At 52.3% G+C, this 14,932-nt stretch overlaps 1 protein-coding gene across 1 annotated transcript in view; it reads right to left on the bottom strand.

The window, feature by feature from the left end:
* Positions 1-93: 93 nt before the first annotated feature.
* Positions 94-14,932, bottom strand: part of MED26 (mediator complex subunit 26) — a 38,759-nt gene continuing 23,920 nt past the window's right edge. Inside the window, exons 2-3 of the mRNA XM_007460994.1 lie at positions 2,406-2,480; positions 94-1,746 (exon numbers count right to left, since the gene is read on the bottom strand). Of these exons, the coding sequence (XP_007461056.1) occupies positions 94-1,746; positions 2,406-2,480 (1,728 nt within the window). The remainder of the gene's footprint in view (positions 1,747-2,405; positions 2,481-14,932) is intronic.

Here is a 14,932-nt window from a genome sequence, read left to right on the forward strand (position 1 = left end):
CCTCCCCCCCCCCTCCGGATTCCCAACCACTGGAGGCGCCGGGCTCTATGGCTGACTGCAAGGTGGGAATGCACTTAGAGCCCGACAGGCCAGTCAGTCCAAGCAGACATAAGGCAGAATGTTCAACCGCCCGTCGTCGCCGTGCGGGTCGAGCGATATGCACTGCGTCCAGTCATACCAGTTACCCTGTGTGTCATGACACCCGTTCACCCCCGGCCACTGATGGGCCTGGATCCTGTCCAGATCGTCCTGCGTGACCTCACGGCTTAGCCCTGGGAGGTCCGAGGGCGGGCTGTGAGGCACCAGCACGTGCGGCTTCCGGGCCCCGCGCCGAGTGCTCTCCTCCTGCTTCAGGTACTCGGACATGAAGTGGTGAGCGCCCGGGGTCTGTGCGCCCGATGACGAGAGCAGGCTGCTCTGCTGGCTCAGGTAGGACTGGATGATCTCGTTGCGCGACAGCTCCTTCCAGTTCGTCTGTTCAAAAGGGCTCTGGAGGCTGGCCTTGGCCTCGGGCTTGTCCAGCTCTGTCCTCGGCTGCTCCGTGTGCACAGGGCTGTCGGCCCGCACTGGCTCTTTCTGGGTCAGAGGTTTGATCTGTCTCGTCATGGGGTCAAAGGTGAGCTTCCGCTCTTTTAACCGGACAGGCTTGACACCTGCCTCGGCCACCTGCCCGTCCAAGTTAACCGTGTAGTCACGAGGCCGGTACCTCTTCTTCTTTTTGCTGTCCGAGCCACCGGAGGAGGCAGCATCGCTGTCTGCCTTGGAGGAGTCCGGGGAGAAGCCTGCCCGGGGCAGGAGGGGCTCGGCCGGTGGCAGCCCTGCCTTGCAGCCCAACCCCATGAGCCGCTGGTGGCCCTCAGGCTGCTCCAGCCAGCGCACCGGGCTCTCTGCGCTGGGCAGCAGCTCGAGCCGCCGCACGGGGGGCGTGGATGGCTGGGCCAGCGGAAGCGGTGACGGCACCTGTGTGGCATCGAGTGACTGGGGCCGAGGCGAGGGACTGGGCATGGAGCCCTTGTATGTGTACGGGCTCCGCTGCCGGGCAAAGGAGCCCTCGTGCCGTGAGTTCCGGGGACTGAAAGAGCAGCGAGGCGGCCCCTTGGGGTGGGGGGGACCTGGAGTCTCGTCCACCCTGTCTAGCTGCTGCAGCACCACAGCCTTCATCTGCAAGCAGGGCCTGGGGGGCTTGCCCAGGCCCGGGGAGCTGGTGTGTGGCCTCACGGCATTGACGGGGATCTTGCCACTGTGCTTGTCATTCTCACTGTGCTCCAGGCGGCTGCCCTCGGGGCCAACGTGCCCGCTGCTGTCCAGGGGGCCGGGGAAGCTCTCAGGGCTCCCACTGATCCCATTGGTGGGGAGGGGGGACGAGTTGGCTACCAGGGAGTCGTGGCTCACTTTGGAGACCCTGGGAGGTGGCCCAGGGTGACCGAGGTCGCGCTGGTCCCCCCGGCGCTTGCGGCTGCCCAGCCTGTCCAGCCGCTGCCCGGGCAGCCTCTGGATGTCATTGCGGTTCTTCAGGTCATGGATGCTCTTGGGCGGGCCGGCCGCCCCTGCCTCCGGCCGGCAGTTATGGGCGCCCCCGTTGGCCGAGCCGGGGGCACCCGCCAGCCCCCGCAGTGCAGCCTCATTCTGGTGCACGGGCTCGATGAGCTTCTGCCAGCTCCGCAGCAGCTTCTTGGCCCGCTTGGCGAGCTCCTCGTTCTTCGTCTTCTTGCGGACGTCGTTGATGAGCTTCCCAAGTCGGGTTTCCTACAGCCAGAGAGAGACGATGACACACTTTTAGGACAGGGACACCCCATGAAAAGGGAGCTGAGACAGAAATGGGGGGAAGGGCCCCATGTCTCTGAAATGACCCCACTGGCCCCCAAACCACTGGCCTCCCAGACACAAAACCTACGAGGATTTTGGGTCCCTTGTGACATTTAAATTCTCAACTCCCAAGTCCTCAGATCTTATGGTCCCAGAGACGACATTCTCAGAAGCATCATCTCACAGGCTCCCAACTCCTGGAGGCTGTGGACGGACCATTTAAGGCTACTGCAAAGCATCCTGGGGAAGCACGTTGTGGCAAAGGCAACAGCAAACAGAGGGCCCTGAGCCAGCGTCACTCACTGGAACCCTCTGCTGGGCATGCACCCCAGAGTGTGCAGGGCCTCCTGCAGAGAAAGGGGCCCCAGACTAAAGCCACCCATTTCCTACAGTGCCTGTGGGAAGACGGTACTCTTGGAGCATGTGCTGTGGGCTGGCACAGTGCAGGCCAGGAGGGCACGCCCTCCTCACTCCTCTTAAGGACCTGCTGGGCCAGTGAGCAAAGTCTCTGAGGCTCCAAGAAGCCAGGAAAGACCTGGGTTGGAGCAGCAGGCCCGGCCCTCACTGCCCTCCCTAGTGTTCAGGCCAGAAATGCTCACCTCCAGTGCCTCTTTGGTAATGGGGTATTTCTCCAGGCTGGAGATGACTTCCTGCACCGCCACCATGTTCCGGATCTGCAAAACAAGAGCTACTGGTCAGACCCCAGGCACTTCTCCCCGTGCCAGCCTGCTCCAGAACGCTCCCTTTCCCGAGAGCCAGTGGAGCCAGCATCACCAAAGCCCCCACCTCGTGCAGCCTCCTACCTGCTCCCAGGGGCCAGCATGGCACCCAGTGCACACCCTCCAGTCTGCCTCCTCTAGTGCATGGTGACCAGTTTACCATGAGCCTGTCTATGGACACGCCCACCTGTCCAAGTGGCTGTCACACAACTGAGATTCACTGTGTTTATGAAACAAGATTCCCTCTTCATATGGGAGATGCACTCAAATCTGCCATCTGATGGGAGGTTGAAGGATTTATCAAATGAAGTGCACCAAGTTGAAAAGAGCCATACATAATAATCTAATCAATTTAGTTAAATTAACGAGATCTCCAGAGTTCATCTAAAGACACCACAAGGAGAGCAAAAGTCAAAGTGGGAGAAGACCAATGCCACAGGGCCCCAAGGATCCATCTGGAGCATACAGAGAACTTGGGCCAGGAGACACGAATAGGAACTGGACAAAACAGGAGATCGTGCAGCAGTGCTCAACTCTCTTAGTCATCAGCAGATGCAGACCGAACCCACCAGTGGCTGCTACACTGCATACACACCTGACTGGTGGAAATGGGGTCTGACAATACCAGGTAGTTCTGGGGTGCAGCCAACTCTGGGGAGCGATGGGGCTGTGTCTAGTCAAATCAAACAGGTGCATGTCTCATGACCAAGCAATTCTATCCCTCACACGATACTTGCTACGAGCCAGGCCCTGTTCTACCAAGGTCTGTTTCCACATAGCACTACCTTGTTGAATTATCACAACCTCAAGGGGAAGGTACTATTATTACCACATTTAATGAATGGGAATGGCACAGAAAAGTGTGGGTCATGTGGTCATATATTATAACGACACCAATGTCTTCCAGGAGTTGAAGGAACAGACTGAGAAATTCAAGAGCACTAGAAATGAGCACACTGCAGCTTCAGTGCATTAACAAGGTGAAGTTCAAACCACGAAGGATGAAAAGTCACAGAAAATACATATTGTTGATTCCAATTACACCAAGCATCACAGCACACTCAAAAATTAACTCAAAATGAATCCCAGACCTAAATGTGAAAGCAAAAACTCTAAGGCTTCTAGAATAAACAGGAGAATATCTTTTCAACCTTGGGGTAGACAAAGATTTCTTAGGAGCCCCAAAGCACTAATATCCAAGAAAAAATACTGACAAACTGGGCAGTGAGGAGGCCAGTCCCACAGGGACGAGGCCACCCTCTCCCTGTCCCCAGCCCTGGGATTCTGGCCCTGACAGGGTCCTGGGCTTGCCACATGGCCTGTCTCCACTCCAGTGACCTCACCCTGGTATATTTAGAGCCCTGGGTCCCCACAAACTTATGAACCAGCAATCCCCGCAGAGCGAGCTCAGCGGCACAGAGTGTCCTTGTCCTTGGGCAGACACTGTCCTGCTGCCAGACAGGAGGGGGGAGGCAGAACACCTGAGCAACCCTAGGGGATGGCAGCAAGCTGGCACTGTAGACCTCACACAGCTGGAGACCCTCCTGGAAGCTGCACAGGGGCGGGGATGCGGTAAGGCTTGTGGGCCCCACTGTCACAGCTGAGCAGCTCCTGCACTCAGGCGGGTGTGCAGAGAGGCCTTCGGCTTTGAGGAGGCTCTCAGGCTCTCGGCCCTGTGGAAAGTGCTACGTCCTCTGCCTTCTTCTTTCTGCCCCTGCTGCGTTGAAGTTCAAGACCCCTGAGGGCTCATCCCTCTGGCTCCGCTCTGGCCCCCACTCTGGCCATGATGGCAAGGGCACTGAGCACTGTGTGGGGAGCATCACCTGGCATTCTGGAGGCAGTCAGGCCCTTGGGACCAGGAAGTGGACCAAGCCCTGCCCTCACCACACCAGACAGGCAGGAGTCCTGGGGTCTATGCAGTGCCAGGTTGGGCCTCTGGCCTCAGACACAGCAGACAGTGACGCCCCGGCAGCCTGTGGCCCTTGCCTCCCACCCTCAATGAGAAGACCCTGTGCATAGCAGGGACGCCAAGGCTCAGATATAGATAGCCAAGGGGAGGCTCCCATCCAGGCTCCAGGCCTGTAAAAAGTCCAGCACAGGACCCGTGGGGCAGGGAGATGGGTGTCAGGTACAAGGCAAGCCAGAGGTACCTGTGGTGAGGGCAGCATCTGAGCAGGGCCTCCCAGCGTGGACAGGAGAAGCCCCAACACGTCAGGAGATGGTGAAATGGCACCAAAGCCCTGGAGAGGGGAGAGGGGTCCAGAGCAAAGACAGTGGCGTAAGTCAGGAGGCCAGGAGGAAGTACAGACCCAGGGGAAGTAAGCTGGCTACACAACCTGCCTTCCATTAACTTCAGCCACTGTGGGAGCTAAACTGCTCCCACTACCCCAACAGGCCACCCTGTTGCTAGGTCCTTCCTGGCACCCATCTGTCTGAAAATACACTCACTCACGATCACAGCAGAGACCATGCCATTACTGTGTGGGGAGGAAGCCTCTGAGCTACTCCCAGGCACTGCTCTCAAAGCGGGCTTTGGGGCAGCTCTACAGGTCATAGTGCCCAAGGGTCACTCACACCCTCTTGCTGTCAGGAATAGCCTGGCACATCTGTGGCCCTTCTGTCCTTTGGATATCTCCCTTGGGATTCATTCCCAGGGAATGAAGTCAAACCAAAACTAATAAACAAAAAAAAACACCTCTAAAAACTATATGCCAAACAGCTTTCCCCAAAAGGGCAGAATTCACACATGAGGGACACCTGAACACCTGCAGCCTCATCTTCTCATTAGGGCTCCTTCAACAGATACAGATTAATGTGAATTTCCTCAATAATTAGTGAAGCCAAATGTCACCTCCTTTCTACTAATGCTGACTTCCCATGTGAACTGCTCACTGTCCCGGCCCACTTACTTCCATTTTTTGACTGGCCTCTTTATTAAAAGTAAATACCGTCCCAGGGTGGTGATGTCTGCCCCTGTGCACACAGGTGCCTAAATGTGCTCACGGCTGGCGCTGCAGAGGGAGGTGTCAGGAGCGGGGAGGGCTACTCTGGAAGGGCAGCGGGGGAGCACTCAGAGCGGAGCAAAGGCAGGGCAGGAAGTCAGTGGGCAGCCCAGGGTGTGGCCCAGGTGAACACAGTCAGCTGGTGACCACTGGTGGAACTGACTCTGTCACTACTGCGCTGAGTGCTTGCGGATCCTAGACTGGAGATTCATGAGGGACAATCAGGTAACCACAGTCAGACAGGAAAGCGAACGAACAACCATCCCAGGCAGAAAGAAGGTGAAGCAGCCGGTGTCTCCACATGGAACACACGGACACCCCCTAAACTGGCCTCCTCCAGGCCGGCTCAGGGAGAGAAGAGAAAGAACCCTCCTCAAACTGTCCTCACTCACACCTCGGGGACGCCCAGGGGCACACACTGGGAGGCGGGGAGGGAACGGTCCTCACCACTGACCCAGTTCCCAGGGTTCTTATGCAGACCTCCCACCACATGAGAACCAAGGGCAGGCAGGGAAGCAGCAAGGCCTACCTTCTAGTGAGCCCCTCATCACTTGCTAAGTCACTACTCCAGCCAGCCTAACCCATGACATTTGCTGCTCAACTCACGGGAGGAAGGAAGGGGAGCTGGACACGCACAGGTGACAGGACCAAGGCAGGACAGCAGCCCTCAGAGGCAGCCTGGGTAAAAGTGTGGACTACACAGTGCAGGATGCCACCACTCCCACATCACATGTCTGAAAGTTGTTCTGTGAACTGGTTCAGTGGTCTGTCTGAACCTGGATCCAGGCGCAAAGGTGGGGACAGCCCAGGGGGGACAGACCCACCACTGACAAGCCTCCTCCTCGTGGTAATTCAGGGGATAGGCCCAGGCCCTGAGTAATTACCACCCTGTGGGGGATTTCCAGCCCTGATGTGAAACAAGGAACTGAGACTTCTTTGGAGTCCGCAAGGCCCCTTGCTCACTGCTCCCTTTTCTCCAGGCATCAAGGGCTCCTGCTCCACCCGAAATCCCCAATCTCTCACTAATTAAGCTGGACCTGTGCAGCCCTGGTGGCAAAGAGGAAACCCTGTACTCCCCAAGTCCAAGCACTGGTGAGACTCAAGGGCAGTAAGCCAGGGCAGGCCCACCCAGCCTGACTCTCCTCACAGGACCACTACTTGCTGGGTTCCTCCAGGGGCCAAGGTCTCTAGTTTTTCTCTCTTGAAACTCCACTTGACAGATAAGAAAAAACTGAGGGTCCAGGAAGGTAAAAGAGGTCCAGTGCTCACCACGCAGCTAGAAGGCAGTGGAGTGTGGCTTTATGCTAGCCTGGCACAGGGTCTGCCCAACACACACGGCCCAGTTGGTGCTTTACTAGGTAGGGTGAGGGAGGGCACCCAGACACCACCAGGCTGGTGATGCTGGCATCCCACCCACATACTCTCCCCGACTTGCCACAGCAGGGAAATGCACAGGTTACAAGAGTTCCACACAGGGCTGGCTTCATGCTCAGCAGCACCTATGGATGGCCAGGCTGCCTGTCTACCCCCAGGGTGCACTGGAGCCAGAGAGATCACCACAACCACCCACAACATCAGGGGCTTGAGCCCACCCTCAACGCTTGCCCTAAGCTGCAGGACACTTGGTAAACGACAATGGCACTGGAGCCTCTCCCTGCCAGGCCCTGGAAGGAAATGGCACACACCGAGGATGGACTCACCCCGCCTGTCTAGCCAGGCCCTGACCACACTGTGGCCCTGCATCTATGCAGCACAGCCCACACCAACTCCTTCAGTGGGCTCAAAGCCCGCCGGGTCAGCAGTAAAAACTAGTTCACTTTAAAACCAACCATGTGTAAGTCACTTTTTTTTTTCTTTTTCTTTTTAAAGCAGAATAGTCTAGACTAGAATTTACAAAACCCACTTAGCTCGAAAGGCTTTGGAAGTGTTCATCAGCAAGCAAGCTGTCCTTCCAAACCAAAACACAACACAGATGGCACCCAGAAGCAAGCAAACCTCGAGCCTTTCAATGTGCTGAGCGTTGTAAGGCCATCCTTGGCTGAGTCACCGTGCCCTGCAAGCCACACAGTGGGCGTCAGTCGTGTCCACGCGGATGAAAGAGGCTTTGCCAGGCGAGTGTGTGTCTGTGATTTGGTTCCAGTCTCACTCTTTTCAGCCACAGCAAGTCTTCCTGCTTCTGATGAACTCCACATGTTCCCAAGGTGGCTGCTATTCTGTGACTCTAACTGCTTCTACTGCAAGTCAGTGCAAGAGGCGGTGCCTGCATCTCCCACAGAGCCTGGCGGTGACCAGCCCATGTCCTACCCCGTCTCCCTGAGCGAGGAAAAGAAGTCAATGTGCCTTGATTCTACCTCTCAGCTTGGAAGGTGCAGCCTCCTGGCCCTGTTCTGCCTTGCCTGGTACCACAGCCAGGCAGGAGCCAGGGGAACCTCCCTCAGGCAGGTTTCATGCCAGTGCCCTGCCTGGCAAAAGCGCCTTCCTCTGCCCGGACCCCATGGGAATCTCGCACTCAAAAGGGTGAAGTCTCTCTCATTCACGGCTTCTGAGAGGAAGAACGACACTGGGGCAGGGGCTGTGTCTCAGCCGCAGCCACCAAGCTCACCACGCGCAAAAGCACTTCCTCATCGGTGGGGCCCATCTGCTCCCCAGGAGCATCCACAGCTGGAGGATGGCCACTGCCTGCGTGGCCCTGACTGTTGTACACTCACAGCCCGCAGAGCGCCCATGGCCAGAGCAGCCGATTGCAGCTGCAACTCGGCCCAGAGGCAGCAGGCAAAGCACTGCTTGCACCTAATGAGCAGCCCAGGAAGAGGAAGCCCAGGGCCCAGGACAGCAGCCACGAGCAGCTACCATCCATGGGACCTCTCCAAGAGGCTTGCAGAGGTGAGAAAGGGCCCTATCCACAGTGCTGGTCCTCTCAACTGTCCCAGCAGCTCTTCCCAACAAAACTACAAACTTAAATGCTCTTGACCTCTGAATCAGGTCAACATACAATTCTTATTGTAATTCAGCCCTTTCTGAGAGCACAAGAGCTCTCAACATGTCATCTGGGAGCTGGTTCATTCAATACATTGATACAACTGGATAGTCAGAAAGCCAAGCAGAGCGTTTTCTATCTGCATCCATGCTTGCAGAAGGGTCCAGGTGGCACTGCATCTGATGACAGCACGCCGGGTGAGGTTTCCTCCCTCTCAGCCGTGCTCTCGTGGGAACAGCCAGTAAGAATACTAGCTGCTCAAGACGAAACACCCGACACCCATGGGAGGGGCACACACAGTGCTCGGCCCACACGCACGTAGAATACAGGCGATCCAAAACTAGAACAAGCCAGCTTTTTAGGAAGTGATGGGGCCAACCTCCAAGAGAATGCTAAGTGAAACAGCGAGGTGACAGCAGTGCACTCTTGTGCTGCCGGTGAAAAACACCTGGTGCTGGGGCTGGGCAGAGAAGCAGCCGGGCCAGACCTGGCTTCCAATGCTGGTCCAACTAATAAGACTTAAAGCAAGACCAGCCACCAACCTGAGCCCAGCTCTCCCTCTGGCAGCCAGAAAGCCTGGGCGGAATGTTGGGAAAACCACAGACTGTTTGTAGATCCTCAGTGGCACACTGACCACCATCCTGGGAGACTGTGCCCACAGTGGTCAGGCCAGGAGAGGATCCTGTGCACTGTCCGCCAGGCCACTCTGGGGTTTCTAAGATCCCTTCAGGCAGCGCAGTGCCTAGTGTGGCGCCAAAAGTCTGCCAGTCTGCTCCTGGGCTGCTATAGGATCCTGAGCACAGGGGATATCCTAGAATTTCCCTCAACAAGTCACCAAATGCAGGCCTGGAGGATGCAGGAAGGGCTGGTTATGGCCCAGTCCTGAGGCATATGTAGAAATGGCCAGAGGCAAGGACAGAAGTAACAGGTGAGGCACCACAACTGAGGCTCAGCTGAGCGGCCAGGAGCACCAAACTGGCGATATCAAGCAGGCTCCTTTAGGACATGAGAAGGACTATGGAGAAGAGAACCAAGGACATACCCCTTCTCAGAGGGCCTCAAGCCCAGAACTGGCCCCAGAACCTGAGGCTGCCAAGCCTAGATGGGTAAAAGTGACCACACCCACAACCTACGACCAGGACGCCCGTGGTAAGCAGTAAGAGTGTGTTACAGACATGTGACTGACTCGCAGGGTCTGGTGGCCCTCACTTTCCTGGGCACTCCACAAGGGGTCACCAATGTCTGTTCTGAGCTGGGTGGATGTGAAAGGAGTAACAGGAACTGCCAGAGCCTGGGTGGAGGCCACACTGGTTAAGTCATTTGGTGAGTCACAGGGTTAAGTATGGAGGAGCCCTTGTCACCTTCCACAGAACAGGAATCTGTGAGATCCGCAAACTCAACAGGCCCTTAAAGGTAACTGAGGGAGGGTATGCCTGTCCTACATGACACAGCAGCCATCAGGCAGGACATGGTCTAATGGGCTGCGTGAACTCCATATCACATGCTCCAGGGCAGAAAGCACCAGAGAAGACTGTACACAGGAGGTGAGCAGAGAGCTCTGAGCCCACCCACCTATTCCCTCAGCCACTAACTAAGTGGGAGGATGACAGAAGCTTCCTACAGGCTCCTGGGAGGCGGACAAGAGAGACACACATGAACACCCAGGACAGGGCCTGGCTGGCACACAGTAAGTGCTCAAGAAAGGGGATCACCACAGAGCCTGTCATGGGACTTGAGAGGGATGAGGTTCAAGGCCACCTCTTTCCCCCACCTGCTGCCCTGGTCTCTGTATGGAGCTAGAAGAACAGCAGTGGGCATGGGGACTTTCTCAGTGGGCATTCCTGCAACAGGGGCCACCATGGAGAAGACCAAGGACATCGTCACATGGAACAGGAAGGTAAGTCTGTGCACTGTATCAAACATCATGTAAGGATGAACACTCATACCCCAGGACCCAGCAATTCCACTCTGGGGTAGGGACCAACAGAAATGTGAGCATGCATGTGCTGAGAATGGTCAGAGCAGCCATATTCAGAACAGCCCCATCTGAAAACCACCCACGTGGCCACCAACAGTATGGATGACTAAATCATGGTCTAGCCATTCAACGTCGAATAAACACACTACTGCTACACACAACATCAAAGATAAATCTCAAAACAGGTTGAGTGAAAAAGCCAGATACAAAAAAATACGTTCTGTACTGGATTGGAAGCTCAAAAGCAGGCAAGACTTGTCCATGGTGACGGAAGTCAGGGAAGTTGGGGGAGCAGACACACTAGGAGAGGGAACAAGAATGGCTTCTGGGGAGAAGCTCTATTCCATGACCTGGGTAGGGGTTTCTGGGGTATGTTCACTTCATAAACGTTCACTGAGATGTAATACTTACAACTTGTGTACTTTTCTGGATATATGCTACACTTTAATGAAAAATTGGTCTTAGAGGCCATCCATCCCATCCTAGAAACAGATGCCAGCGCTACTGGGGTTGAAGAGGAGGGAGAGGTGTTGGCGAGCCAGCCCCTCACCCCCCACTCGGCAGCAGAGACCCTCTCAAGGTCTGAGAACTACCGCACCAGACGCCCAGGCTACCTCTGAGATACCCAGTGTGCGCAACGCTTCACAGCTCACAGAGAAAGGTGTCCACACGCTCCTATCCTGGGCGGAGGCCAGTCTGGGGAAAACAAGGGCACTCTTTAGGTTCCATGGAAGGAGCACCGAGCAGGTCAGAGTCCCCAGGAGGGAGCAAGCTCTAAAGTTACTGGAGAGAAGCAGGCAGGCAGGCAGGCAGCAACCACTGCCTGGGCATCACTAGCCAGCATCCTGGGTGGGTGGGCAGGCGGGCCTCTGTCTCCTACCACACAGTGGTTCTCTCCTGAGACCACAGACTTCCAAAGTAGGTGTTATGCCACTTCCACAATGAGGAAGCCAGGGTGCCCATTACACACTTGGCCAGAGTTTCATTACTAACCTAACCTGCTAATCCTGTGCAGTTAGCCCATACCTGCCTCCACACAACAGGCCATCAGCAAGTCGTATTGGTGACAAGGGCAGAAACAGCTGGCTCAAGGAAGAACAGTGGAACAATTCGGATAAAGAAAATTCTGCATGCCTACACCAGGAATGAAGATAGCAAAGCAAGACTAGATATTAAAGTGGGGGAGGCAGATAACATTCAAAACTCAACTTAATCTGCCATATTAAGAGGCCAAAAATGAAAAGCCTTATGATCATTTCAATAGATGTAGAAAAAACATTTGACAAAATTAAACATCCATTCTTGATGAAAACTCTCAGTTGGCTAGGAGTGGAAGAGAACTTCCTCAGCTTGATAATACCCACAGCTAACATCATACTTGATGGTGAAGGGCTGAATGTTTTCCCCCAGGAACAGGTACAAACAAGGACATGTGCTCACCACTTCTATTCAGTCTTGTCAGGAGATTCCAGCTAGTGCAATAAGGCAAGGAAAAGAGAAAAAGAAAGGGAGGGAGGGAGGGAGGAAGAAAAACCATCCAGTTTGGAAAGGGAGAAGTAAAACTGTCTTTATTCACAAATAACAGAACAGTCTATAAGGAAAATCTTATAGAATCTACAAAATAAGAATAAGTGAGTTTAGCAAGGTGGCAGGATATAAGTTCAATATAAAATTCCACTGTATTTCTGTATGCAAGCAACAAACATTCAGAAACTGAAAATTTAAAAACCAATTCCATTTACAATAGCAATTAAAACTATGAAGAAAATAGATAGCTAGTGGGAAGTAGCCGCATAGCACAGGGAGACCAGCTCAGTGCTTTGTTTCCACCTAGAGGGGTGGAACAGGGAGGATGGGAGGGAGGCTCAAGAGGGAGGAGATATGGGGATATATGTATATGTATGGCTGATTCACTTTGTTATAAAGCAGAAACTAACACACCATTGTAAAGCAATTATACTCCAATAAAGATGTTAAAAAAAAAAAACTATGAAGAACTTACAGATAAATTTGACAAAAGATGTAAGACCTCAACACTGAAAAGTACCAAACATAGCTGAGAGACACTATGAGAGGCCTCAATTAATGGAAAGATATACCAAGTTAATAGCATGGAAGAGTCAATATTGTTAAGATGTCAGTTCTCCCCCACTGATCTATAGATTCAATGCAATCCCAATCGGAATTCCAGCAGGGTCTTTGGGAGAGATTGACAAGTTGATTCTAAAATTTATATGGAAACGCAAAGGTCCTAGAATAGCTAACAAACTTTGAAAAAAAGAAAATCAGAAGCCCACATTATCTGATTTTTAAGACATTATATAGTCAAGACAGTGTGGTATTGGAGCAAAAACAAACAAACAGATCAATGGAACAGAGTAGAGTCCATTTAACAGGTCCACACATACACGGGCAGCTGATTCTTAACAATAGTGGTAAGGCAATTCAGAAGTGAACGAATAATCTTTTAACAAATAGTGCTGGAATAACTGGATAGCCATAGGCAAAAAACAACAACACTGAAACAAAACATCAAACCCTTGACCTCTATCTCACAAGACATACAAAAATTAACACAAAATGGATCATAAACCTAAATATAAGAGTTACAACTACATAATGTACAGAAGAAAACACAGGAGGAAAATCTTAGTGACCTTGGGTTTAAAAAGCAAAGACTTTAGTAATATGAAACAAAAAGTACAAACTATAGAGAAAACAAACTGGATTTCATCAAAATTGAAAATCTTTGCTCTTCAAAAGATGACACTGTTATGAAAATGAAAAGGCAAGCCACCACTGGGAGAAAATATACACGAATCATATATCTAAGAAAGGACTTGTCTCTAGAATATATAAAAATCTCTTTCAATTCAATAATTAGGCAAAGAACCCAAGGGGGAAAAAATGGGGAAATGATTTGAACAGATTTTCAAATCTATCACCAAAGAAGAGCTATGCATGGCAAACAAATAACTGAAGAGATGCTCAGCACTATTAGCCATCAGGGAAATTCAAATTTAAAACACCATGAGATACCACTACATACCTATTAAAATAGCTAAAATTATAAGAGATTGACCACATGGAGTGCTCATCAAAATGTGGGACAACTGAAACTCTCATACACTGCTGGTGGGGTGGGAGTATAACATGGTATAATCACCTTGGAAGACATTTTGACAGATTATTAAGCAACCCAAAAGTCCATCAACACAAGAATGGATAAACAAATTGTGGTATATCCATAAAATGAAATGTTAGCAACAGAAAAGAATGAACTATTCATATATATACAACATGCATGAATCTCAAAATAAATATTAATGAAAGAAGAGCCCAGACACCACCCTGCCAAAAAAGTACATACTGCATGATTTCACAAAATTCTAGAAAAGGCAAATTAATCTCCAGTGACAGTAAATCAGCAGTTGCCTGGGGATGGGGGTGGGCTGAAGGGAAGAGTACAATGGGACAAGAAAAAACTTTTGGAAATATCTATTACCATGACTGTGATGATGGCTTCTCAGGTGTATTTACAGATCAAAATATATCTAATTGTACACTTTAAGTGTGCACAGTTTATTGTATGTCAATTATACCTCAGAGTTGTAAAGCAACTATGGAGGCAGATGACAGATGCGACAGGTCCTAGAAAAAGGAGGAGGGGCGGGAGGCAAAGAGAAGGAACACTTCTTTGTTGGAGGTTAGGCATCAGATGCCCCTCTTGGGCTCAGCCCTCCCTGGGGAGGAAGGTCAGACAGAAAGTTCCTTCCCCCCTCATGAAGATGAAATGAAGAAGCCTGTCATGCCTGGGCCTCCCAGGGGTATCATAAGGACTGCATGACAAAGGCACGTGTGTATAACGCACTGCTAATAGCAGCAGGCATCAATCCATACATATTTTTTTTTCCTGGACATTCTGCTTGCCCCTGCAACACCTGTGCATCAACAGACTGCACATCTTAACTGTGGGCTTGGAAAAGGTGACTCCTGGCTTTCCTTCAGAAAACGCACTATGGCTGGAGCTGGGTGACAGTGTCTTATAGGTTGTGAAATGAAAGGCTCACTAGCCGCCAAGGACTGAACTTCAGGACATGTGCCCTCCTCAGCCTGCCTGTGGGGTTTTGTCATACTTCAACTGGAGACCCAGGAGAGGGAGCCAACTTCCCGTGCTCACATGGGAAAGGCCAGTGGCCACAAACATCTACAGAAAGTTGGTGTGAGCGATAACCTGTCTCCATCCTCCTGACATGAAAACAGCCTCAAAGCATCTGACAGCTTCTTTTCCCCCCTCACTCTTCATGGTTTTCTGCAATGTATTAAGCTTCTGTGACTGAAAGTGTCTGAAATCCTGACTTCCCTCAAGACAGCTGAGCTAGACCTTTACTACTCTCAAGTGTGAGTGAATGGATGAATGAATGAATGAAGGACGGATAGATAAATGAAG

This window comes from Lipotes vexillifer, unplaced genomic scaffold (genome assembly GCF_000442215.2).
Source record: "Lipotes vexillifer unplaced genomic scaffold, Lipotes_vexillifer_v1.1 scaffold469, whole genome shotgun sequence".
In the NCBI taxonomy this organism is placed as follows: Eukaryota; Metazoa; Chordata; class Mammalia; order Artiodactyla; family Lipotidae; genus Lipotes; species Lipotes vexillifer.